At 51.6% G+C, this 22,888-nt stretch overlaps 2 protein-coding genes across 3 annotated transcripts in view; one reads left to right on the forward strand and one right to left on the reverse strand.

Moving 5' to 3' along the window:
- Nucleotides 1-1,815: 1,815 nt before the first annotated feature.
- Nucleotides 1,816-4,596, forward strand: PLEKHB1 (pleckstrin homology domain containing B1). The gene is made up of 6 exons (XM_088535023.1): nt 1,816-1,856; nt 1,930-2,082; nt 2,186-2,288; nt 2,407-2,446; nt 3,090-3,195; nt 4,400-4,596. The coding sequence occupies exons 1-6, from the start codon at nt 1,820-1,822 to the stop codon at nt 4,534-4,536; spliced, it is 576 nt and encodes a 191-aa protein (XP_088391149.1). The 5' UTR covers nt 1,816-1,819; the 3' UTR covers nt 4,537-4,596.
- Nucleotides 4,597-6,960: 2,364 nt separating this feature from the next.
- The window catches only part of RAB6A (RAB6A, member RAS oncogene family), a 35,961-nt gene continuing 20,033 nt past the window's right edge, over nt 6,961-22,888 (reverse strand). The window contains exons 2-8 of one of the 2 annotated variants that reach the window (XM_088535016.1): nt 19,229-19,287; nt 16,164-16,217; nt 14,768-14,873; nt 12,778-12,889; nt 12,025-12,118; nt 8,823-8,889; nt 6,961-7,517 (exon numbers count right to left, since the gene is read on the reverse strand). In XM_088535016.1, coding sequence (XP_088391142.1) covers nt 7,453-7,517; nt 8,823-8,889; nt 12,025-12,118; nt 12,778-12,889; nt 14,768-14,873; nt 16,164-16,217; nt 19,229-19,287 — 557 coding nt within the window. In that variant the 3' untranslated portion in view covers nt 6,961-7,452. Of the gene's footprint in view, nt 7,518-8,822; nt 8,890-12,024; nt 12,119-12,777; nt 12,890-14,767; nt 14,874-14,940; nt 15,047-16,163; nt 16,218-19,228; nt 19,288-22,888 lie in introns of both variants that reach the window. The other variant, XM_088535017.1, reaches the window with a different exon arrangement.

Here is a 22,888-nt window from a genome sequence, read left to right on the forward strand (position 1 = left end):
CGCGGCCCGCCGCCCCGCGAGGCACGCTGGGAGGCGTAGTGCCGTCGCAAGGGCTGATGGGAGGTGTAGTGCCCCCGGCGGCCTCGCGCGAAGGGGCGGTTGCGGCGGGCACAAGGGACGCCGGGAGTTGTGGTTCCCCCGGGGGCTGCTGGGAGTTGTAGTCCCCGCGCGTGCTTGAGGCCGCGGCTGCGCACGGTGCCCCCCCAGGCCCTGGAGAAGCCCCCCTCCCCCTGCGGCGGTTCCAGGGCGCTCCCCGGCGTGGGGGGGTCCCCGAGGGAGCAATGGCGGCCGCAGGCCTGCAGGGGAGGCTCTCTGAGGCCGGTCAGCTCATGACAGCGGCGGCCTCCGGGGCAGAGCGCGGCGGAGGGACTACGTCTCCCGGCGGGCCGGCGCACGCCGGGCTGGGCCGAGCGCGGACGAGTGCAGCCGAGAGGACCGAGCCGAGTGGGGCCGAGAGGGACGGAGCCGAGTGGGACCGAGTGGAACCGAGTGAGTAGAGCCGAATGAAGACGAGTGAAGACGACAGAGACCGAGTGGAGCCGAGCGGAGCCGAGAGAGACCGAGTGGAGCCGAGAGCAGCCGAACGAAGCCGAGCGGGGCGGAGCCGAGTTGTGCCGAGTTGAGCGAGCCCGAGCGGAGCCGAGCGCGGCCGAACGCAGCCGAGAGGGGCCGAGCCGAGTTGTGCCGAGCTGAGCGAGCCCGAGCGGAGCCGAGCGCGGCCGAACGCAGCCGAGAGGGGCCGAGCCGAGTTGTGCCGAGCTGAGCGACCCCGAGCGGAGCCGAGCGCGGCCGAACGCAGCCGAGAGGGGCCGAGCCGAGTTGTGCCGAGCTGAGCGAGCCCGAGCGGAGCCGAGCGGGGCGCAGCGGGGCCGGGCGGGAGCGCAGCGCCGCCCGCAGTGGGTCCCGGCATCGCCGCGTCCTCCCGGTAAGGAGGATGCTCGGGAGGGGGCGGGCCGGGGCGGCTGGTACCGGGCACGGAGGCACCGGGGGGAGGGTACCGGGCACAGCGGGTAGCGAGGGGCACAGGGACTGCGGGCACGGGGCAGTGGGGGGCAGCAGCAGCTGTAGGGAGCAGGCGGGGGGCATAGGGGCTGCGGGAGATGGGGGTGCCAGGGATGCAGGTACCAGGGGGATGCGGGTACCTGGGGGATGCGGGTACCAGGGATGTGAGTACCAGGGGGATGCTGGTACCAGGGGGATACAGGTACCTGGGGGATGTGGGTACCAGGGATGCAGGTACCAGGGGGATGCGGGTACCTGGGGGATGCAGGTACCAGGGATGTGAGTACCAGCGATGCAGGTACCAGGGGGATGCAGGTACCAGGGGGATGCGGGTACCAGGGATGTGAGTACCAGGGGGATGCAGGTACCAAGGATGTGAGTACCAGGGGGATGTGGGTATCAGGGGGAATTGGGTACCAGGGAGATGCAGATACCAGGGGAATTGGGTACCAGGGAGACGCGGGCACCAGGCGGAAGCCGTTGCCGAGGATGCGGTTGCGGAGATGCAGATACCAGGGGGATGTGGGTACCAGGGATGTGGGTGCCCGGAGGGCACAGGTTCCCAGGGCCCGTGGATCCCAGTGCTCCAGGGCTTGGAGACGGGCCCTGGGCTGCTTGTGCCAGGTCCCCAGGGCGCTGCCACCTCGCCGGGCACCGTGTCCCCCCCGCAGGCACCACGCACCTCCCAGGCTGCTCCGCGCGCCTCCGCCAGGCCGTAATCCCTAAATCCCAGCGGGATTAGCGGCCCGGAGCCGGGCCCTTCGCGGGCACCAAATCCCCGCGGCGCTCGAGCCCCCATTAACCCGCAGAGGAGCCCATGGCGCTGGTGAAGAGCGGCTGGCTCTGGCGGCAGAGTAAGCGCGGGGACACCGCGGGGTTGGGACGGGGGGCACGGACGAAGCGGGGGCCTCACGGCGGCGCCCGCAGGCTCCATCCTGCGCCGCTGGAAGCGGAACTGGTTCGTGCTCTACCTGGACGGCACCTTGGCCTACTACCACGACGAGCGGCAGCGCGACATGGAGGGCCGCGTCCACGTGCGCCACGGCTGCCGCCACGTGCGCGCCGGGCGCCAGTGCCGAGGTGAGACCGGGGTGGGGGTCCCAACCGGAGCCTTCGGATGCTGCCGGGTTGGGGTGGGGGGGGGAAGTCCCGGACGCCCGGGCCCACGCGCGGGGCCTTGCAGCGCCGCAGCCGCCCGAGGGGAAGAGCCGCGACTGCCTGTTGGCGCTGGCGCTGCGCGACGGCTCCAGCACCACGCTGTGCGCCGAGAGCGAGGACGACGCTGTGTAAGCGCCCCCAGGGCGGTTATTTACCCGTTTACCCCCCCACTTTACCTGTTTTTTCCCAATCCGGGGGGATTGGCGGTGCGGGCGCCGCCTCACGGCCCCTCTGCTTGTCCCGCAGCGCCTGGAAGGAGGCCGTGCTGGAGGCCAGAGCCACCCCGGTGAGGACCCCGCGCGGTGGTGACGGTGACACCGCGGGGCTGGCAGCGGCCCCCGAGCTGCTCCCGGCACTGCCGGGGCTGGCGGGACAGGGAAGGGAGGGGACGGAGCCACTGGGGACACAGGGCAGGGACACTGGGGACAGGGGCAGTGTTAGGGTGACAAGGGCAGAGCTAAGATGATGGGGACAGTTAGGGTGACAAGGGCGGAGTTAAGGTGACAGGGGCAGAGTTAAGGTGACAAGAGCAGTGTTAGGGTGACAGGGGCAGAGTTAGGATGACAGGGGAAGAGTTAAGGTGACAAGGGCAGAGTTACGGTGACAGGGGCAGAGTTAAGGTGACAAGAGCAGCGTTAGGGTGACAGGGGCAGAGTTAGGGTGACAAGGGCAGAATTAGGATGACAGGGGAAGAGTTAAGGTGACAAGGACAGAGTTACGGTGACAAGGGCAGAGTTAAGGTGACAAGGGCAGAGTTACGGTGACAGAGGCAGCGTTAGGGTGACAAGGGCAGAGCTAAAGGCACCCCAGATCGGGAGCCCCCAAATCCCCCCCGTCCCTCAGCACCATCGTGTCCCCATGTCCCCCCGCCGGGCAGGGGACAGTCCGTGTGGGGGGACGCAGGCAGGAGGGTCACGCGTGTCCCCCAGGTGCACGTCTACGACCCCTATGATGACGACTACTACCAGACGGTGCCGCTCGACTCCCACCAGGCCGCCTACGTCAGCTCGGGCTACTACGGCAGCCCCTACGGAGGTGGGCGCCCGGCTCCCGTCCCGAGGGGGCCAACGCCCGGGTTGTCCCCGGGTCGCGCAGCCGGCGGGCTGAGACCTGGCACGCTCAGTGCCCCTGGAAACAGGTTGCATTGGAGGAGGTTGGGTTGGACGAAGGATGGGTCGGACGAAGGATGGGTCGAAGGATGGGTTGGGTGAGGGACGTGTTGGGCAGGTGTTAGGTCGGGTGGAGGTTGGGTTGGGTTGAGGTTGGGTTGAGTGGAAGTTGGGTTGGACAAAAGATGGGTCGAAGGATGGGTTGGGTGAAGGACGTGTTGGGCAGATGTTAGGTCGGGTGGAGGTTGGGTTGGATGGAGGTTGGGTTGAGTGGAGGTTGGGTTGGACAAAAGATGGGTCGAAGGATGGGTTGGGTGAAGGACGTGTTGGGCAGATTTTAGGTCGGGTGGAGGTTGGGTTGGGTGGAGGTTGGGTTGGACAAAGGATGGGTTGAAGGATGGGTTGGGTGAATGAAGGGGTGGGTGGAGGATGGGTTGGGTGGAGGACAGGTTGGATGAATGATGAGTTGGGTGGAGATTGGGTTGGGAGAAGGATGGGTTGGGTGGAGGTTGGGTTGGATGAAGGATGGGTTGGATGAAGGTTGGGTTGGGTGAAGGTTGGGTTGGATAAAGGATGGGTTGGGTGAAGGACAATTTGGATGGAGGTTGCGTGGAGGATGGGTTGGGTGAAGGATGGGTTGGGTGAAGGTTGGGTTGGATGAAAGATGGTTTGGTTGAAAGATGGGTTGGGTGGAGGTTGGGCTGGACGAAGGATGGGTTGGATGGAGGTTGGGTTGGATGAAGGTTGGGTTGGGTGAAGGTTGGGTTGGGTGAAGGTTGGGTTGGGTGAAGGTTGGGTTGGGTGAAGGTTGGGTTGGATGAAGGATGGGTTGGGTGAAGGTTGGGTTGGGTGAAGGTTGGGTTGGGTGAAGGTTGGGTTGGATGAAGGATGGGTTGGATGAAGGTTGGGCTGGATGAAGGTTGGGCTGGATGGAGGATAGGTTGAGTGAAGGATGGGTTGGGTGGAGGTTGGGTTGGGTAGAGGACGGGTTGGGTGGAGGACACTCACAGGGCCTCCCTAGGAAGGAGGAGAGGAGCTGCCTCCCACAGGGACGGCTCCCCAATCCCTGCTCCCGAGGCGGTTCCCGGGAGCCGGTGCGTCTCCGGCAGCGGCCGCGTTTGGTCCCGCAGCTCCGGGCAGCACCCGCGTGCTGGTGCGCGAGGATCCCTACCGCGTCTCCGGAGACCAGATGGCCCTGGGGCTCCTGGCCGGAGCGGCCACCGGCGCCGCGCTCGGCTCCTTCATGTGGATGCCCTGCTGGTTCTAGGGAGCCGCGTGCACCCTCGGGACACCCCAAAACCCTCTCTCCACCCCCAATCCCATCAAACCCCGGGATGCACCGGGATTTAGGCCGTTTGGCTCCTTTAAACTAACCCCCCTGGGGGCAGCAAGTAGGGAAATGCGGCGGGCGCTGCCCCCCGGCACCGTCCTCACCCTCCTCCTCCTCCTCCGGCCTTCCTCATCCTCCTCCTCGCATCGCCGCTGCTGACGCCCCCTTCACATGAACCACGCTGGCTTTGGCGGAGAGAAAAAGGGGAAAAACAAGCGGTTACGGGATGGCTAATAAATACAGGATGGCTAATAAAGGCTAATAAAGGCTTCCCGGCCCGCGGCCCGCTCTGTCTCCGTGTTCCACCGGTGGGAAGTGCTCGGGTCCGGCGGCTGCCCCGTTTCCAACCGCTGCCCTTTGCTGTTGCGGCGGGGAGGGAGGGATGCTGAAGGCCCCGGATGCCTCTGTGGTTCCGTCTGCTTGGGAAAAGGGTAGGTGGGTCCGTGCTCCGGCCCTGGTGCAATCGGGAAGAGCTTAAAAAGGGCCGAAATTCCCCCCAAAGCCTCCTTAGAAAAAGCCTCCTGCAGCCTCCAAAGCCAAGCCAGGAGGAGGCTGGAGAGGAGCGAGCGCGTCCCCTTCCCGTGCTGGAGACGAGACCTGGAGCCAGGAACCAAGTCAGTTCCAGCACCAAAGGTTTTCCTTCGTTTTCCTCACCGTCCTTCCGGATTACGGGACAGAGGTTCCAGGGACACGAGGAAAAGGAAGCGCTGACCCTGAGGAGCCTCCAGGCAGCTGGCAAAGCCCTGGGGACCCTCCGGGGACATCAGGGCCAGACCAAGGGCCAAGTGGCCCTGGCTCCTGCCCACGCTGAATTCGCGGCCTCCTTTTCGGCACTTCTGCTAGAGAGAAACCAGCCCAGAGCTGCCCCAGCCCTGGAGAGTGTCTGAGAAAAAGAAAATCCAAGGAAACAGCAGCCGGACGGAGCATTTTTCCGCACAGCTCCGCACAACGCGGGAAAAGCAGCCAGGTTTCCTTCCCCCCCGCCACGAGTTTCCTTTAAATAACGAGCCCTCCTCCGTCACATATCATCGATGTTTATTTCAAGACATGCCACGTCCAAAAAAAAAAACCAAAAAAAAGAACAAAAAAAAAGGAAACTCGCCTTTAATGTTGCGTTATAAAAGCACTTTACGTCTCCCCCTGCCTCCGAGTTATCCTTGCACGGAGCTGCTGCCGCCAAGAAGGCAGAAACCCCCGCGGTTGGTGCCCGCTGCCTGGCGAAAACGCTGGGAATGGGGACGATTCCCTTCTCCCTCCCTGCTCGGAGGCGCAGGGGAGCCCCAAGGAGGAGCCTGCGGATTTGCCGGACGGGCTCTTCCCAAAACTCATCCCCGCGGCTGCCGCGGGCGCCCGGCGCACGAGGTGTTTACAGGGGTGTGGATGAACTTACACAGCGACTTCACAACGACTAGGAGGGTGAAAGCGGGTGCACTTCGAGCGGGGCCTCGCGCCGGCGCTGCCCGGGAGCTACTCGCGACGCCGGCAAAGCCCTAGACAGGTTCCTCCGCGAAAAAGAAACGGGGGGGAAAAACAGGATTGCTGCAAAGAGTAAAAAAAAAAAAAACGGAGCGGAGAAATAAATATCACGGAAAAAAAAAAGGGGTTAGCGGAAAGCCCAGGTAAATAGGAAACTAAACTGCTAGGTGTTTAACCAAACTGTACAGATCTAGTGGGGAAAAAAAATAACTAGACCAACTCGGAAGACTGAATGTAAAAAAAATGCTAAAAAATAAAGGCATAAATCTGTAATCTTAAACTGGTTTCCATCCTATTAAATCCCTTCCTTTCCATCTAAGCTCTTTCATCTAGATTCCCGTATGATTAAACACCCCTTCTCCCAGTCCACCTACGGCCATGCTATGGAAAAGCCAAATTCCTCCTGTCCCTGCCCCTCCAGCCAGGCCGGGCCTGGCCTGTCACCATCGCGTTTCTATTAGGTTTTTTGAACCATTCCGTCATCTTTTTTGCCAAATTTCAGAGCCTCCATCAACTTAGGCTGGCTCCCGAATTCATGGAAAAGTTTTCTCCCTTAAAAAGCAGCGAAACGCTTGGAGCCACCGAAACGTCACGTTCCGATCGCTCGGAATGGAGTTTATTGGTGGTCTATGTAAAAGGAAAAAAAGAAAAAAAAACGCTGTTAAAACTCCTCGTGCACCCAGAACGTGCCTCCGTGTTCCCGGCTAAGCGCGTCCAGCGGCTCCGCGGCCCTCCCTGCGCTCCCGGCTGCCTCTGGCACCTTCCCGAACGCGGAGCCGCGTGCGGGACCGGACCCCCCGCGCTGACGCTGGGTCCTAAAACCACGGGGGGGCTGAAAACCGGCCAGACTCTCTCTGCTCCAAAGATTAAGAGCCTGGGTTTGAATTTTGTTTGTTTTATTATCGTACGGGTAGTGTTAACCCTTGGCACGTGCCTCCCTCTGCTTGCATTCCCAGCCGCTTTTCCAGGCTGTTCGGGAAGCGACGGATGCAAGCAGGATTCCGCACAGACACCTCAGCTAAGTCCGATCCCAAACTTGCTCAGTTCCCATCATTTCAAAGTGCAATATCATAACATATTAAAAAAGGAACAAATATTAAGAAATTGTACCTATCTTTTTAAAGTTATACCTAGAATATGCTGGAATATTTTGGCTTTTTTTTTTTCTTATAAATAATGAAGACACTGACATTTTCCTTTGTGTGTGTGTGTGCTTGTGAAGCTAATAGATCATCTCCACGAGACAGCCAGCGATGATGAACTGCGATACGTTATTACTGGAAGGGGAAGGTTCAAGCCAATATTCACACTGCAGTCAATGGAGAGTAGAGGGAGGGAAAGCCGTGATGTTCTGGAGAAGGTAGAAGCCACGTGGTATTAGCAGGAGCAGCCTCCTTCACTGACAGGCTGCTCTTGAGGCTTTTCCAGCTTTATGTCGATCACTGGAAGGGAGAGGTTAAGGCAAACGGGCACCGGGCTCCGTGTTCCCACCGGCCGAGCTGGAAAACGCTCCCTCTGAAACCATCCCTGTTTTTAGGAACGCTTCGCACCGCTCAGCACCTGCATTTTCCCTGGAAACCAACGCTGCTTCGCGCTCTCGAGGGGACCGGCTCCAAACGAGAGGCCAGGGAGCTTTCCTGGCAGCCTGTTTCCTGGCATTGGGTTTTCGCTACGTACCTAAGAACCAGACTGAGGTGTTCCCAAAGGCCCTGGCACCTCTCTGAGCGGCGCCTGCTGCTCCTCACCGACCTCCTGTTTATCTGCTTGGTCTGGAACGGGCGCTAGAGCTGGTACTGATGGGTGTAAACCGAGGGGCTTTGCAAAGGGAAGCAGGAACGGCCTGGAAATGCAGGTCCAAACCAACGCTGGATTGGGCTTTGCTGCCAGCACTGCCCAGCAGCACCTCTGGCTGGTGGGCACCCAGAAGGGGGTCCCACCTGCTGCCTGGAAGCAGAAACAACCCTCGAGCTCTGCAATGGGCCAAGCTCATCGCTGCCTCCCTGATGTGCCCCCTTGCCAAGAGGGTCACGACGCGATGTGACACAAGGTCACCCAAGGGCTCTGTGTAATTAAACAGCCCCTGCCAAGCCTTGGTGGCAGATTCTCCTGGGACACTCCATGCTTGTCCTGTTTACATGTCCCTTCACAGGAGCTCTGCCTGCTGATCCAAAGACACCAATGCCCGGAGGCTCCTCACGTTTCCCTTACTGGGCCCAGCGCGCGCCTGGGAATTCCAGTTGGTCTCTTTTGGAGGCCGAAGTTGCTCTTTGCAGAAGTCAGCAGGAAAATCAACACAAAAAGACCAAGAATTCGCCGCCTCCGCTCTGTATTCGCTTGGGAGCTGCTGGCCATCAGCCTCGCCAGCTCCATCACGAGCCCTGAAACCAGAGGGTTCTGCAAAGGAGCCTACGGAGAATCCCCCCGTTAATCCCGACGCAGCCGCTCGGGATACGACCACAGTCAATCCCTGCCACCTGCAGCCTGCAGGGAGCCGAACTCGAGGCGCCCTCATCACCCTCCCCTTGCGGACGAGCGCTGGAGAAACCGCAGCCCATCGGGCAGTGCCTTCAGCCACCAGCCTCTCATTAATAAAAACAGCTGCTAATTAATCTTCCGGGGAGCTGGAATATGACCAAAATATGATGCAATTTGGGCTTGTCTGACTAGAGAGGAGAGGCGGGAGGCCGCCTCCTGCGCGCTCTTAGCCCTGCTCGTCGGCGCCCCGACGCGCGGCACGGGAAGGATACTGTCTTCTCTGCTTTTGTCTTGTGTGCTCTCCATGCCGGGCAGGGCGGCTGCCACGCGTCGGAAAAGCTGCGGGGAAAAGAGAAAGACCCAACGTGAGCAAGCGGATCAAAACCATTGGATTTGCCGGAGCGCGGCTCCGGCACGAGGCTTCAATCCAGCCCTCGGCACTTCCTGCACCAGCAGCCCGAGACCAAATACAAGTGTCATTCCGAGCACGCTGCAGCCACCGGGGTTGCCGTCACTGGGGACAAAGCGCTGCTGTCACCTTCTCCACCAGCATGTTGGGAATCCAGGATCTTCCCCTTGGCTCGGTTTTGCCCCCACACATTGGGGAACTCAATCCTTGAGCCCTCTGCAGCACGAGCAGCCCGTGAGAGGTCAGATTAATTTGCCTTAGATAAGAAACAGCAGCTCAGCTCCCATTTTGCAAGATAAAAACCGGTCAGACATGAGCACTTTGTCCAGTTTATAAGGATGAAACACGGGAAAGATGCTGCAAGCTTCTGGAGCCATCTCCCATCACCTCTCAGCATTATTTTTCTTGCCATTCCAGTCGGTCCATGGCAAGACAAGCAGCTCTCCGGATGGTACCTTCAGTACGGAATGATCAACTAACACAGAGAGAGATGCAAAGAGTGTGGAACGGGCTGCACTTAAAAGGGCATCCTTAAAAAAAAGCGCATCCATCCTTAAAAGGATGGATATCCGTGTCCTACGAGCCTGGGCCTAAACTAGGATGACCCTTTCCTTTTTCTCAAGGAAAGCAGAAAATTCATTGGCTCACAGATTTCTTTGCAGATTTGACATGTTTTGAAATCCTAGGTGGAAAAAGCATGGCACAAATTTTATTTATTGATAGGTATTTATGAACACTGAGTGTCCCGGGTGCCCTTTATATGGTGGGAAGCAAGTGCTTAAAGAAAATAAAAAACAGTTGATAGGAAGCAACTGGATTATTGCATTTAAATTAATTGCATTTAAATCAACTGCACTTAAAGCACTGCATTTAAACCTGGCTGTTGACAGCCAGGACAAGTGTATAATATACAGTAATCCTCTCTCTACATTAAGGCCATGAACAAAATTAGGCTTTTAGCTGTATTTCTCCTCCAAATTAGTGGGCTGAAGGGGGGAACTGAGCAAACAGGCAAATCAACTTCCCTTGTTATTAACTTTCTGCTTATCGGCCAGAGCATATGTGAACAAATCCCATTAGGGAAACTTTGTGATGCCTCAAAATGGAAGAGGAAAATGGAAGATTAGGAGCTGTACAGAGCGACTTCCAGTAGGGAATCCTGCGGTCTCCTTCCTGATCCAGCTCTGATGGAACCTCCACTGTCACCTTAGTCTCTGCTTGTCTCCCAAACACGGAAATGTGGAAAGGACGGGAAGGATCAGGGTGCAGATGGAAAAGGCAGGCAGGAAAACGGCTTCCCAAAGCCCAAGCAAGAGGGTTTTCCCCCCTAATTCTTATTCTCCAAGGCGAGCGCTGCAATTCAAAGACTAATTCTCGCCCATCAGACGGACAAAAATCCAAGGAGAGGAGGAAGTGCCAAGTGGCTGGATGCAGCCAGCGCTGTGGAAACAGGGTTATTCGAGGGGCCACGGTGCTTTCGCCGCTGCCGTGAGAAAGTTTTCCTGCCAAGCCCCACATTGAGGCCGCGCTGCTTTGAGCCTCCGCGCTCTCCTCGTGCCACGGGGCGGCAAAAGCAACGCTGACACATTCCGGGCGGGAAAGCCAGCAGGATTCCCTGGAATAGGAGACAGAGCTCGGACCGTGCAGGCTTTGAAAGCTCATTCAGGGCTGCTGAAGTGAATTGAGGGCCATGATTCTTCAAAACAAGCTCCCTACCTCCTGCTTCAGCCTTCAGCGAGACGACAGGAGGATCCGCACGGATCACAGACAAGCGACGCAGCTGGGGAGGTGGCAAAACCTTGGCTGTTTTTCTCCCCAGGTGAGACAAGAAATTAATATTTCCCATTAACCGATTCGGGATTTTGGATCGATTCTGGATCTAAAATAATCTGACACTTGAATTAAACCTCCTGCGTGAAAATTAACTCAGGCTTGTTCTGCAGAGTCGGGCTGTATTATTATGGATAAAAGGCAATCAGTTTGGGATGGCCAAGCCTGCATTCAGTTTAACAAAAGAGATTTTATACAGGTTATAGGAAGGACACCCATTCTACACACACCTTCCCATTTCCCTGAAGAATTTACCGTCGTGTCCATAAAAACCTCAGGCTAATCAGGACCGAAGCTGCAAAGAAATAAGTCACAAAGAAAAGAAATATCAAGAGCTTGTGAACTGTTTCAAACTAAGAAAAAAGGAACTTTCAATTATTCTGCGCTACACAGCGGCAGCTTTGAAGTTCCTCAGAATCCCTGCCTGCAATATCAAGATCAAAACCCCTGGGAGAAAAATAGATCCTTAACTGTTTTCACACATATATATTTACAGGTTTTTTTTTGATTTTTACCTGCAGAAGGAAGGCGCTTAAGAATGGGGGATCCTTCTTAAGAGGGATCCAGCCCACAGGTTCCCATCGGCACCTTTTTTGCTGCAGTTCCCGAAGGCATTTCCTTACAAAAGCCAAATCCCCCAACGTCTTCCCAATTAAAACCAGGCATCATCCGCACGGGCCTCCGTTACGCAAGCGGGAAGTCTCTCCGGAGCTCGTGCAAGCTCTGTGGCTCAGAAACATCCTTCTGCTCTGCAGTCTCATTAATGCTTTAGCACCAGGCAAAAACGGGAGTTTGTTCCTCCATAAAGTATTAAATGGAGCCGCTGTCCTCAACGGCGAAGCTGCAGCAGCTTTTGGAAGGGCATCTTTTATTAAATGTTGATTCCTTGGGTTTTCCTGCTGGTTTTTCCAACAGGCCTTACCAGCCACAAGCTATTGGCCCTATAGGCTAAGGTAACAGGTTTAGTTGTTCCACTCTGCAGGGGATAATTTCACTAGTAATACACAAAGTGAAGAGTTATTTAACAACTTTTACTCCTATACAAACGAATTTATACCCCTGCTTTTGCACTTCTTTCACCGTTTTGCCCCCAATTTAGAAGCATCTCATCTGCTAACATAGTTTAAGCTGTCCAAGAATATTTGCTCTGTTTTTTATGTCTTTCAATAAAGCGGGCAGAACAGTTGATACTGTACAGCAGCCTCGGGGCTGACAGCAGCCAACTTGTCACTCACCTGTTTTACATTGTATCCTGCTTTTGCACTGGTTTCAATGAACATTACATTCAGCTCTTTGGCTTTTCTTTCTCCTTCCTCAATGGACACTTGTCTGGGGGGAAGATAACACAGATTTAAGGAAAACAACCATAATTTTAAAAAGGCAAACATGGCAGGAATTCAACCCAAGGAGGCAACTACTTTCTTTACAGATCTCAAAGCATTTCATGCTATTCCCTCAGCACATGGAACACAGTTTTAAAGAAGAGTCACTGTTCTACGGTAAAGGAGAAAAGGGAAAACTTGGCCCCAAGAGCTTCCAGACAAAAATCATAAGCATTTAAGGGACAGTGGGTACAAATCTGACTGCAATATTAAGTTTGATAAGCTGGGAAAAAAAAAAAAGAGTTTTAAAAGGGATAATTCCTTGCACCTACTGTTTGCACCTGAGAAGGTTAAATATAACTATTTGTTACTATTTCAGCTATTCTTTTGTTGATGCAAACTGCCTTGAACACTCCATTCTCTTTTGTTTCCAAGTCACCCACAACTTTATGCTGCAAGCTGGTGCTTAGCCAAACCGAAAGCTAGAAACGAACATTTCTCTAGCCATATCCATCTCCAGAGTATTTAAAACAAGCTTGAGCATTCCAGAAGGAAATGTAAGCATTCCTTTTAAAGGGAATACCTAGAAACACGTTACAAAAATGGCCAGGAGAGAAAACAACCCACTAGGAATAACCGTTGGAAAGAGGATTTGCTTTTCCGTACCTCTTATCCGCGAGATCTGTTTTGTTGCCCACCAGCATGATGATGACGTCGCTGCCCCGCTCCGTTCTCACGTCATCGATCCACTTTGTGGTTTGCTGAAACGAGTTCACGTCTGGCGGGGAAGAGCGGAGAGGGGCGTCACTGCGGATATTCCTCAGGGATCCCCACTAAAACACGGGCAAGACTCAAACAGGAGCCTCGTGCGCTCTGGAATTGGCCTTAGAGGGTGATGAAGAACCAGCAAGTGAAACCTGAGGTGCCCCCACGCCGAAGCAAAAGGAAGTTTTGCCATTAACCTCACACGGACTAGCAGGACTTCACTCCCTGGCTTCGATTTCCCCCACGATGAGCTGAATTGAACCCTAATTTGATTGGGATTGGGTCATAAACGAAAAGTCTTAGTGCTATTTTCTTAAACTTCGTTTAGCTGAAGAGAAATCACTTCAAAAAGGAAAGGGGAGTAGGTGGTTCGGCCCTTCACCCTACAGGGCTCATGACCTGAGAAATATCCCGAGAATGCAGCTCCAGCCAGAGCTTCCTACGGCCCCCCGGCTTCATCCAGGCATTGGCCACCAACCACGCGTTTTGCACCGCTCAAGCACTTCTTACTTGCTGGTTTTAGCATTTTCTCTGCGAAACATCAGGCAAGAGCTAGTAGCAACTCCTGGGTCGCTGCCGACTGGGTCCAAGATCATTGCGGAACCGTTTGCACGGCAGCAGAAATATCAATTTAAGTTATCAGCAGGGCATTTTGCTTAGCTGAAAGTCCTACAAAGCTGCGAATTAGGAACTTTAGGAAGCTCTTCTGGCCCAGCGAAAGAGCAGCTCATTTGAAACCCGCCTGGAAACGCGAGTCGCGGAGCAGCTGCCATCGGGCTCCGCGTTGGCCCGTTAGTCGCACAAGAGCATCCCGGTTGCCAAAGGATTTTTCAGTATTTAAATCCGGGGGGCTCCGCAGCGCTTCTTGGCAAGTATTGGATTTTTTTTTAATGGCTTTCACTGCATAGTAATATATTGTGTGTCAGGCAGGCGAGACTTGAGCCCTTGCCAGTGTCTTTATTCTTCTCTTCACTACTTGGCAATAGTGAATTTGCAAGGTCAGCAAAAAAATAAAAAAGGAGGGGGGAATTCACAGATAACCTGAAATTTCAGCTCAAATGAGAAGTGCTCTTTTTAATTCTTCAAGCTTTTATAGGTAAAACTCTTACACCTGCTGTAATCTACTCTTTGTAAACCAGAGGACAAGCTCTTTTGCATTTGTATGGAGTTAGACCATTGCTCTCAGTCATTTCTGGTTTAAAACTGACCAAATCTAAAGGTTTAGTTCTCTTAGAACAAGATTTCTGTTCTTTGGAAATACAGGAAGCCGGGAAGTTAGTGGTCTCTGGACTGAGGGGAGGGGGAAAAAGAAGGGCTGGGAAAAGCACTAATATTTTAGTTCACAAAAAACATACATACCTTAGTAAGAAATGAAAGAGAAGTTGTTAAAGGAGAAGGGCTTAGTGGTGAGGTTTTACATACAGCAAATGCAAAAGGGGAACAGTTTAAATGAAGGGTTGACATTTTCCTTCCCCCCCAGCCCATGCTCAGATCTGGGGGGCAATGAAGAGGGGCAAGATGCGGCGCGAAGGCTCTAAGTGGAGCCCTCGGGTAAAGGGGCACAAATGAAGGTGCTGGAGACAGAAAGTGGACGGGATTATGACCCAAAAGCAGATGAGAGGGGGGAAAAGTGCAACAAGACCGGCCAGCGCTCAAGGCTTCGGGAGGAGGTGACGAGGAAGGGTCACAAAACGGTGTCATTTCTAAGGCAGTTTTTATGTTACAGCCGCCGCAATGGAGCGGCCAGTTTTAACTCGACTACAATAAAAGGAAACCACTTTTTTCATGCCAGAATGAAGAACAAGCACATGAGTGTGGAATGACATGCAAAGCTAGGCTAAAGGATGAGAAAGGGGCAGAGGATTAGAAATGCAGAATTCCCCCCACTCACTTGTGATATCATAAACAACAACTGCAACAGTGGAGTCACGAATGTAGCTAGGAATCAAGCTCCTGAACCGTTCTTGACCTGCTGTGTCCCATAATTGCAACCGTACCTAACAAAATCAGTCAAACAAGCAAGAAAAATAAGAAAAAAGGTCAAACCCAGTGCAATATACCTACTTGTGATATCGTAAACTACTACAGCAGCAGCAGAGTCACGGATGTAACTGGGAATGAGGCTACGGAAACGTTCCTGACCCGCAGTATCCCACAGCTGCAACCTGATCTGTGGGTGGGAGAAAATTAAAAAAGCCAAAACTGCCACTAAAAACAAAAGAGTAAATTTTACTTTTTTTTTTTTTGAAAAAAAAAAAAAAGCTAAATAAAAAATAGATGAGCTCATGCAGGGGATGACTGGGGATTGGGAGCAGCTTCTCCTAAGCTCTAACAGGAGCCAGGATGGAAGATGGGCACCTATCTGGGACTTCTCCTGTCCTTGTGGTTCAAAAACGTTTCCCTGCTTGGGTTTTTCACCACAAGGAGCTGCAGGAAACTGAAAGCAAATTATTTCCCCTGCAGTCTGCCTACAGGAGGCTTGCAGGCCCTGTGTGCGTGCAGGACACAGGCTGGGGGACAAATCAGACCAGAGCCACGGGATTTCTAAAGGGAGAGTCCTCAGCTGCTGTCGAGTCTGGAGAAATGGATGGGATTGTTTTCCCAGAATAAAACACTACTTATTGCTCGAAATTTAAAGCCTTCGTGCAAGGTGACATGCAGGCAGATGAAGCTGAAGGTTTTACCAGCGAGATGCTGAGAGAAAGGACAAAGTGCACTAAAAACGACAGACACGCAGAGGTGCACAGGGGACGGGCTCGCTAGGGCATCTCGTCACCCAGCACGTTCAGGGCAATCACATTTATCAGGGCTTTATCCAGCACTTAGGCAGCAATTGCTCCTGGCAAACAGCTCCACCACTGAAGTTCTTAATTAAGGAGCTGAGCTAATTTTAAAGGCCAGACTTGCTGCTGTGATTGCACTGCAGAATGTGGAGCTGCACTAAGGAAGCAAGAACATATTTCTGAGCTATTATTGAAGGCAAATTTTGTGTACTTAAGTAATCTTAAGAGCTGATGCAAACTGGCAACTTGTACGTGACTCAGTCTCTATCCTGTCCTTCCCTCTGGAAGCATGGCAACCCAAAGGGATAAGTGTGGCCTCCTTCTCCAGATTCCCACCGTTCTCCACCCCTCAGACTGTCTCACCTCATCCTTCTCCACAAGAGCAGGATGACTAGAGAGCTCAGTTTTTGGTTTCCGAGGGATCTCAGAGCTCTGTGCTGCACAATTTTATCGTAGCAGATGTTGATCCTGTACACAGAGAACTGCAACAAAAACCTTACTCACTGTTCGATCCTCCAAGTACATGGTTTTCGATAAGAAGTCAATGCCAATGGTTGCCTGTTAAAAAATATATATATATTAAATAAAATACTGAAATAGCTGTAGCAATTTTCAGCAGAAGGGAGCGCTACTGCTGTATCAGAACTAAGCACTTAAACCATACCTGCAAGAAAGTACATAGGGTTTCTTACTATAAAGATGGGATTTTTTTTGCACGTAGAGCCTGGAAGATGATCCAAATAACACATTGGTTTAATAAAAGGAATAGTAAATAAACCAACAGATCACATAGGTAACAAGTAATCCTCTCAGCTGGGGCAGAGTCCTGTTCCTACCTCTTACTGGCTTTGGAGCAGGGAAGCAGGAGGGTCTAATGGAGGCTCTACCCTCATTCACTGTGTACGCTCTGAATTGCTGGATTTATATCATTTATATATTTTTTAATACTTGGTATTATTTCCCTGTGATTAATTCCTTGTGTTCTGCCATGGATTTCAGGTGGAAAGGAAGAAGATTGCAGCCAGGTATGGTCAATAGAGTAAAACTAGATGCAAAAGAAAAATAACAAAAAAATCCTGTTTGTGCTAAGCAGATTTTTGCAGCGTGATGGGCCTGATACACTTCCTAGTCTTGGCATCACAATCTTTGAGGGATAAAATTATGACAAAATGTTATTTGTCTGTCTGTTCTCTTCTAACTGCCTCGTGCTGACGGAAAGGAGCAGCAAGAGCACAAGCCAAGGAGAGGATTCAGGCATCCAGCACTCCCAAACTTTTACTGAAACAGGCAAGCTCCAAAGAGCGTCCGGGTCACAATTTTTATAAAATTTTTACAAAATGTTTACAAAATTTTACAATTTTTCACATTTTTTACTGAACCCAAGCTGCAGTGATACCTAGGGGTCAGGTGCACGGAAAAGCTGTGCAAAGTGTGAGGGGATTCTCAGATGGGGGGAAAAGATACACGGGCATGAAATGAAGCCAACTAGCATAGTTAAGACGAGGGCAGGTTTACTCCACTTGCAAAGTGCTTTGTTTTAGTTGCACCATTTCATTCCTTGACTCACTAACACCCAGGGCTATGCAAGGAGGCCCTGAGGCAAAGCAAGGACCATAGCCAAGGCTTCTCCCAAGTCACAGGCCAGGCCTTAACGCAGCAGCCTCCTCCTCCTCCTCCCGAAGGCTGAAGCTAAAGGGAAACGTGGCCTGAAATGCTCCTCTTGCATAACAGCATCGTCATGTGTTTGCAGCTCGTGGTCTTTCATTATACATTGCAGGCAGTGCTGCAGAACAAGGAAAACCTCTCCCGGCGTCTCCCCGGACAGGGGACATTCCTGGTAAAACAGCCACTGCGGATGGCACGCTCTCCTTTCCCGTGGTTGGGAATCCATGGCAAAGCACAGGGAGTTCTTGACTGAGCTGCAAATGCTGCTTGCACGAAAACAGCTGATTAATAAACCGTGGGCAGCACCCAAACACCTCTTACCTAGCAGGAAGCGAAAGAAAACTAATGAGTTGCACTGATTTTATTAACCTGCAGCTTTCTAGTCTTGCCAGTTGAACGTGCAAAACCCTTTTCAAATGATAGGTGGCAGCAGCTTTCAGAAATTACGTGTTCAAATTTTATCAGAAAGGCCCCAAAAGAGCAAATCATCCACTAGCTTCCATACAGCCACATATATGGTTTGATATACGTTAGCATTCAAGAACTTGGCTTTAAGAGGTAATAATGTTGGGCAGGAAATCTCTATTCTGGCTTGACCACTAACGTGGCATGCAATTCTGGTCAAATCACTTAAATTTATGACTCATTCTCTTTTCCAACTATATAAAAATAGGAGGCATTTCCCTACCTCGGTCATGATTTTACTAAAATAGAGGGTTTTGGATGAATGACACAGTACAAAGTGTATTAATACTAGGAATGCCTTGTTGATAGGTAAATTGGAGCCATCTCGAGCCCTTAAGATTTCTTCCAGCTTTAAGTCCCTCTCATCCATTTTGCAATCGTTTAGCATGTGTCAGAGCAGCCTCCCACGGAGGCATCTACATTATCATAAAGCACAGAGGGTCGAACCTCTTTGAGAGAAAAAACAACTGGGAAGTAAACTCCATGGAGAAAAGGAGCGGAACTGAAAGAAAAATACTGTGGAAAAAAAAAAAAGATTAAATAAAAGCTGCATTCACATGTCCGTGTAATTACAGTGGGTAGAATGTGAAGGATGTTTGCTCCCAAGGGAGCATGGATGTGTACTCTAGCCCTCCTACGCCACGGCAGCTTTGCTTCTCCTGCCATTAAGTGAGGACTTGCATCTCATTCCCTCTGACTTGCCTAGCAGCAGCACTGAAAAACTACTGGGGAGACGGGAGGAAAATCCTGAATGGGTAAAAAGACTTAAACAAGAGATATTTGGATAGGCACTAAGTGATAGAAGAGTCACAGTTGGGTTTTATTACCTGCTCCTCCCCAGCCCCAAGAAACCTTCCCTGTTCTTTAGGGAGCAGTTTGCCCAGTTTGGCATATACAGGATGTCACTAACTGTAAATAACTCATGAAAGCTGCTTTTGTTTGGAGCAAGGCCATTTGGGGCTTCTAGGGCTACTTTTATAAATCAGTCTCGTCTCAGGCTTGGCCTAGAATTTGAGCACTGGCCACAGGAATCTCTCCCCTACAGACCCCCTGCGGCTCAGCTTTATCACTATTATTTTTAGAAGAGCTTAGTGCCTGTTACATTTCCCCCACAGAGCCCTTTGATTTGTGAAGGTCTGGTAGCAAACGGTGGAAAAAAGCCCTGGTAGACTTGATGAATATCCTTTAGGTGCAGGTGAGAGGCCCATCCCTTCAAACCAGGCATTATCCTGCCCCAAGCAGGATAAGCTACTCCAGCAGAATGTACAAAAAATATTATTTTGAAGGGTTTGTTCAACTACAGAGCTTTGGAGATTCGATAGGAAAGAATTTGCCCGATGTCCCAAGTCGTATTCACTGCAGTCAAACGGATTCTTTCTGCAATGGAAGACCTGGGAACAGAGGGACCTCAGGGAAGAAAACGCGATGGATTCGCTTACCTGGTAGGTGTTGTCGAAGCTGTCATACATGAACCTGGTGATCAAGGAAGTCTTCCCCACTGGAAGAAAGAAAAAAAGAGGAAAAAAAGAGGTTGATGGAACAATTTCAGGGCAAATTTGAAACAAGCCAGTTCGAAGGGGGTTCGGGAGGAGCTTTACTGAAAACCTCAGAGCAAAGTGTTAACAAGATGTCCTTGATGCAGCGTCACCGTGCAGAGCTTTGCGGCGGCAGGAGCAGGACTACGGTGCACGCCGGCACGCGTGGCCGGGCAAAACACCCCATCGAAGCCTTCCCCGGTGCAAATTCCCCAGCAAAGGCTTCCCTTTCCAGGTAAATACCCAGTTTTTGATGCCAATGCTGATGCTGCAGCTCCTCAGGGATTGCCACTCAGCCCGGCCGGGTTAAACCGCATGTTAACTCGTGTAACCCTGAAACCTCACTTATCTTAAAAGAGAAGGAATAGGAGGCTCATTTTAGAATAACCACTGCTTAAACAGCTCCTGCTTAGACCATATGGGAGCCAAGAAGCAGCTCAGCTAGGACAAAGCCTAACTCCCTCCCATGGGATAATTTTTCCCTATTCCAACCATCTTCATCCAAAAGGAACAAGCAAAATACACGGGAATTGGAACCTCTGAAGTTGCCTCGTCAAAATATATTTAAGTTCCCTTATCCGCAGGAGGGTCATTTAGGAAACAGCTGAAGCTGCTCATGAATTTATCACCTCCAGATGCTTTTAAAAACAAAACCAAATAACTAAAATCCCACCACAGAGCTGGCAGCAAAGACCAGAGCAGCGTCAGGAGAGAAGAGCAAGATGTCCATGTGCCAAAGGTTGTTTTTTGGTGTTCATAGAAGCTTCCAGAGATGTTACTTCTCTGGGGAGGTCACAGGACCTCACAGGACCTTTAAGAAATCAAGGGAATTTAAGGGAAAAACTTGCTTATTCTGCTTAAAGTAGCATTTTGATCCATCTGCAGCCTTCAGGTAACTCTATTGTTGCTACTGCAGAAGAGCTGAACCCAAAGGAATTCAGCCGGTAGCCTTTGAGAAAAGGCTTTCCCAAGCCAAGGGCTGAATTCCCATGGAATTTTTATCCTAAATCCTTTCCAACAGGCTCGGAGCGTCTCGGAATTGAGCAATGTGGGCCTTCCCACAAAGCAAGAGCTCACAGGAAGCCTCTCCAGGAACTCTACATTTCATAAAGATTTTCTCTTCCTCGAGCTTCATGCATTCACACAAAAGGGAAGGTAAAGAGGGGGGGAAAAAAGCTGAAAATATCCTGGAAAGCTCATGATTCCCACTCTATCCATAATTAGAAGGAAATGTCAGTTCATCCTCCCTTCAGAAACCCACAAGTTTAGATCACATAAACAGACACCTTGTCCGCAGGTCACCGCCTTTACAACTTCACTCTTAAGAAAACCCCTCTTATAGAATAATTAATATTAGTTAAGACCATCAGTTTTCCCTATCTTCTAAATATGCACGCGGTCCGGATGACCAGACCGAATATTTAAACACAGTAGCTGGATTTATGAGCGACCTGGCAGAACAAGCACCAATTCCCAGCAAGGAGAATCCCTTAGGAAGGAAGGAAGTAGCTAGGACGCTGCTACCTGGATCATTTTCCCTCTTCTTCAGAGCAGCAAGGAGAGGTCACAGAGCCAGGTTTCACCCTTCCTTTTTGGATTTGAGGCATCACGATGTCGGCCGAGTTTTATTTTTACGCCAATTTTTATTCAGAGCTTCGTAATGGAGCATCAAGCTCCTGCGCACGCAACTTTCTTCAAGCACTGCCAGAGAGGAACCAATTTATAGGATGAGGCAGAGCCTGAATCCCATTCCATTACATATTTTCCCTTATTTTCTCTCCCATCTTGCTATTGGGAGTTAGTAAATTCAAAGGCGGTCTCAGTTCGGGAGCAATGTCAAGTAAGTCACAGAATCAACACTCAAAAACCATCTTTTAAAACCAGCAGTAACCTGAAGAAGAAAAGGAGACTCAGCAAGAAAACACAGTTGAAGGCAACGTTCGTGGACAGGAATAAGTGACCGCTTAAAATACAGATTGCAGAATGACTGGGTAGACAATCCTGGGGCTATAACAGAGGAAGCAGATAAGATAACCAAGCCTTAGCTCTCTTTCTCTAAGCAGATTTTTCTTTTTTTTTTCATCTATGGGGTTCACTTAATCTCTTAGAAAAACACATCTAAGACTTTAGTTGGCCATGCAGTGGCTAAAACATCCTTCAAGACAAAAAAAGTTCCTACGCTGCTGGGACAAAAAATGTTAACGTTATCCCTGGAAAATTCAGCGTGGCGAGGAGGGAAGGGCAGGAATACTGAGAACTTTTTTTGTTGCTTTTTCTTTTTTATCTCAGGACATAGTTTTGGCAGGAGCGCTGAAGGAAGTGCTGCTGGACATACTTGAGGCTAAGCAACAGGAAGGGAGGAAAAAACAAACTTGAAACAATTCAGGAGCTGGGAAAGAGCTCGGCCTGCGGAGGCTGCAGAATGACCAAAAAGTGGCTGAGGGAGCAGTAGGAAAAAGTGGTTTCTAGCCTCTTTTTTTCCCTCCCATAATGTTTAACAGCTAAAAGGTGAGTCCAAACAAATTCCAACCACCAAAGACAGCTCAGAAAATCTGCACCTAGAGATACCTGGTGGTTTCTGCACTGAACCAGCTACCTCTGGGCTAGAGGGCCTGTTGTTATCTCTATAGCTCATCTTCCTAATGAACCCGATGTGCACTGTGAGGTCCACAGGATGGTTTTAGGGGGGAAATTACCATTTATTTTGGTAAATCACAATGCTTTTAGTGCCCTACGGGACAAAAAGCAGGCTGCTCTACCTGACACCCAAAATGGGAGGCTCCTCAAAGGAAAGCGTTGGTGGCTGCATCATCAAATGTCCAAACACCAGCAGCAGTAACGACACTATTTGAGATACCCAAGGTGGGAGGTTTCCATCAGCTAAGCTGCTGTTCAGGGGCCAAACTCAAAGCCTGCAGGGCTAACTGAGCGAGCTGGATCAATAGGCTCTGTCTGCAACGAGATGGGATCCACAGGTTCAGCTCAGCCCCACAGCAACTTGCGGCCACCGGCAGCTCCTAGAGAGGCTCCTCGGAGGCTGCCCGGCTTTCGAAACATCAAACAGGGCAAAAACCTCCAAGTAGCAGCTGCAAAGATTAAAAAAGGCTCCAGAATGACCACACCAGGCTCTGCATCCCACAGCTGAAAGCTTCACTTGTTTTCTTCATGCTCTCAGAGGCAGATTTGGCTAATGAAGACCCAACTTGCTGAAAGCAAACCAAGGAGAACCCCTGTGATCACATGCAGAGAAACAAGTTAAGGGCACATTCCCCAGATTTCCTGTTCCACTTGCAAGACCCCTTGGAGAAGATGTGGCTGAGGGATAAATGCCAGCAACTACACTTCCTTTTGTAACTCCATCCCCATTTTCAATGGAAGTTTTTGGAGGTATTGCCTTCATGGGATGCCCCGTAACTGAGCTTGACCAGCAGTAACTGAGGACGAGGAAGAGCCTTTTTTACCATGAGGTCCAAGGTCTTTCGGCTGCTGGTCTCCAACCAAGTGTCACCGTCACCTGCTTTGCCGATACTTGAGAGCCACTACATGAAAGAACCCTGGAAATTC

This window comes from Tinamus guttatus, unplaced genomic scaffold (genome assembly GCF_059628265.1).
Source record: "Tinamus guttatus ecotype Peru unplaced genomic scaffold, ASM5962826v1 Tinamus_guttatus_pri_ptg000602l, whole genome shotgun sequence".
Taxonomy (NCBI): Eukaryota; Metazoa; Chordata; class Aves; order Tinamiformes; family Tinamidae; genus Tinamus; species Tinamus guttatus.

Bases quoted from the DNA above. Each gene is read 5' to 3' on its own strand.
- PLEKHB1 (XM_088535023.1), top strand. From the start codon at position 1,820: ATGGCGCTGGTGAAGAGCGGCTGGCTCTGGCGGCAGA. The intron at 1,857-1,929 runs GTAAGCGCGGGG...CGGCGCCCGCAG, and splicing joins CGGCTGGCTCTGGCGGCAGA to GCTCCATCCTGCGCCGCTGG. The intron at 2,083-2,185 runs GTGAGACCGGGG...GGGGCCTTGCAG, and splicing joins CGCCGGGCGCCAGTGCCGAG to CGCCGCAGCCGCCCGAGGGG.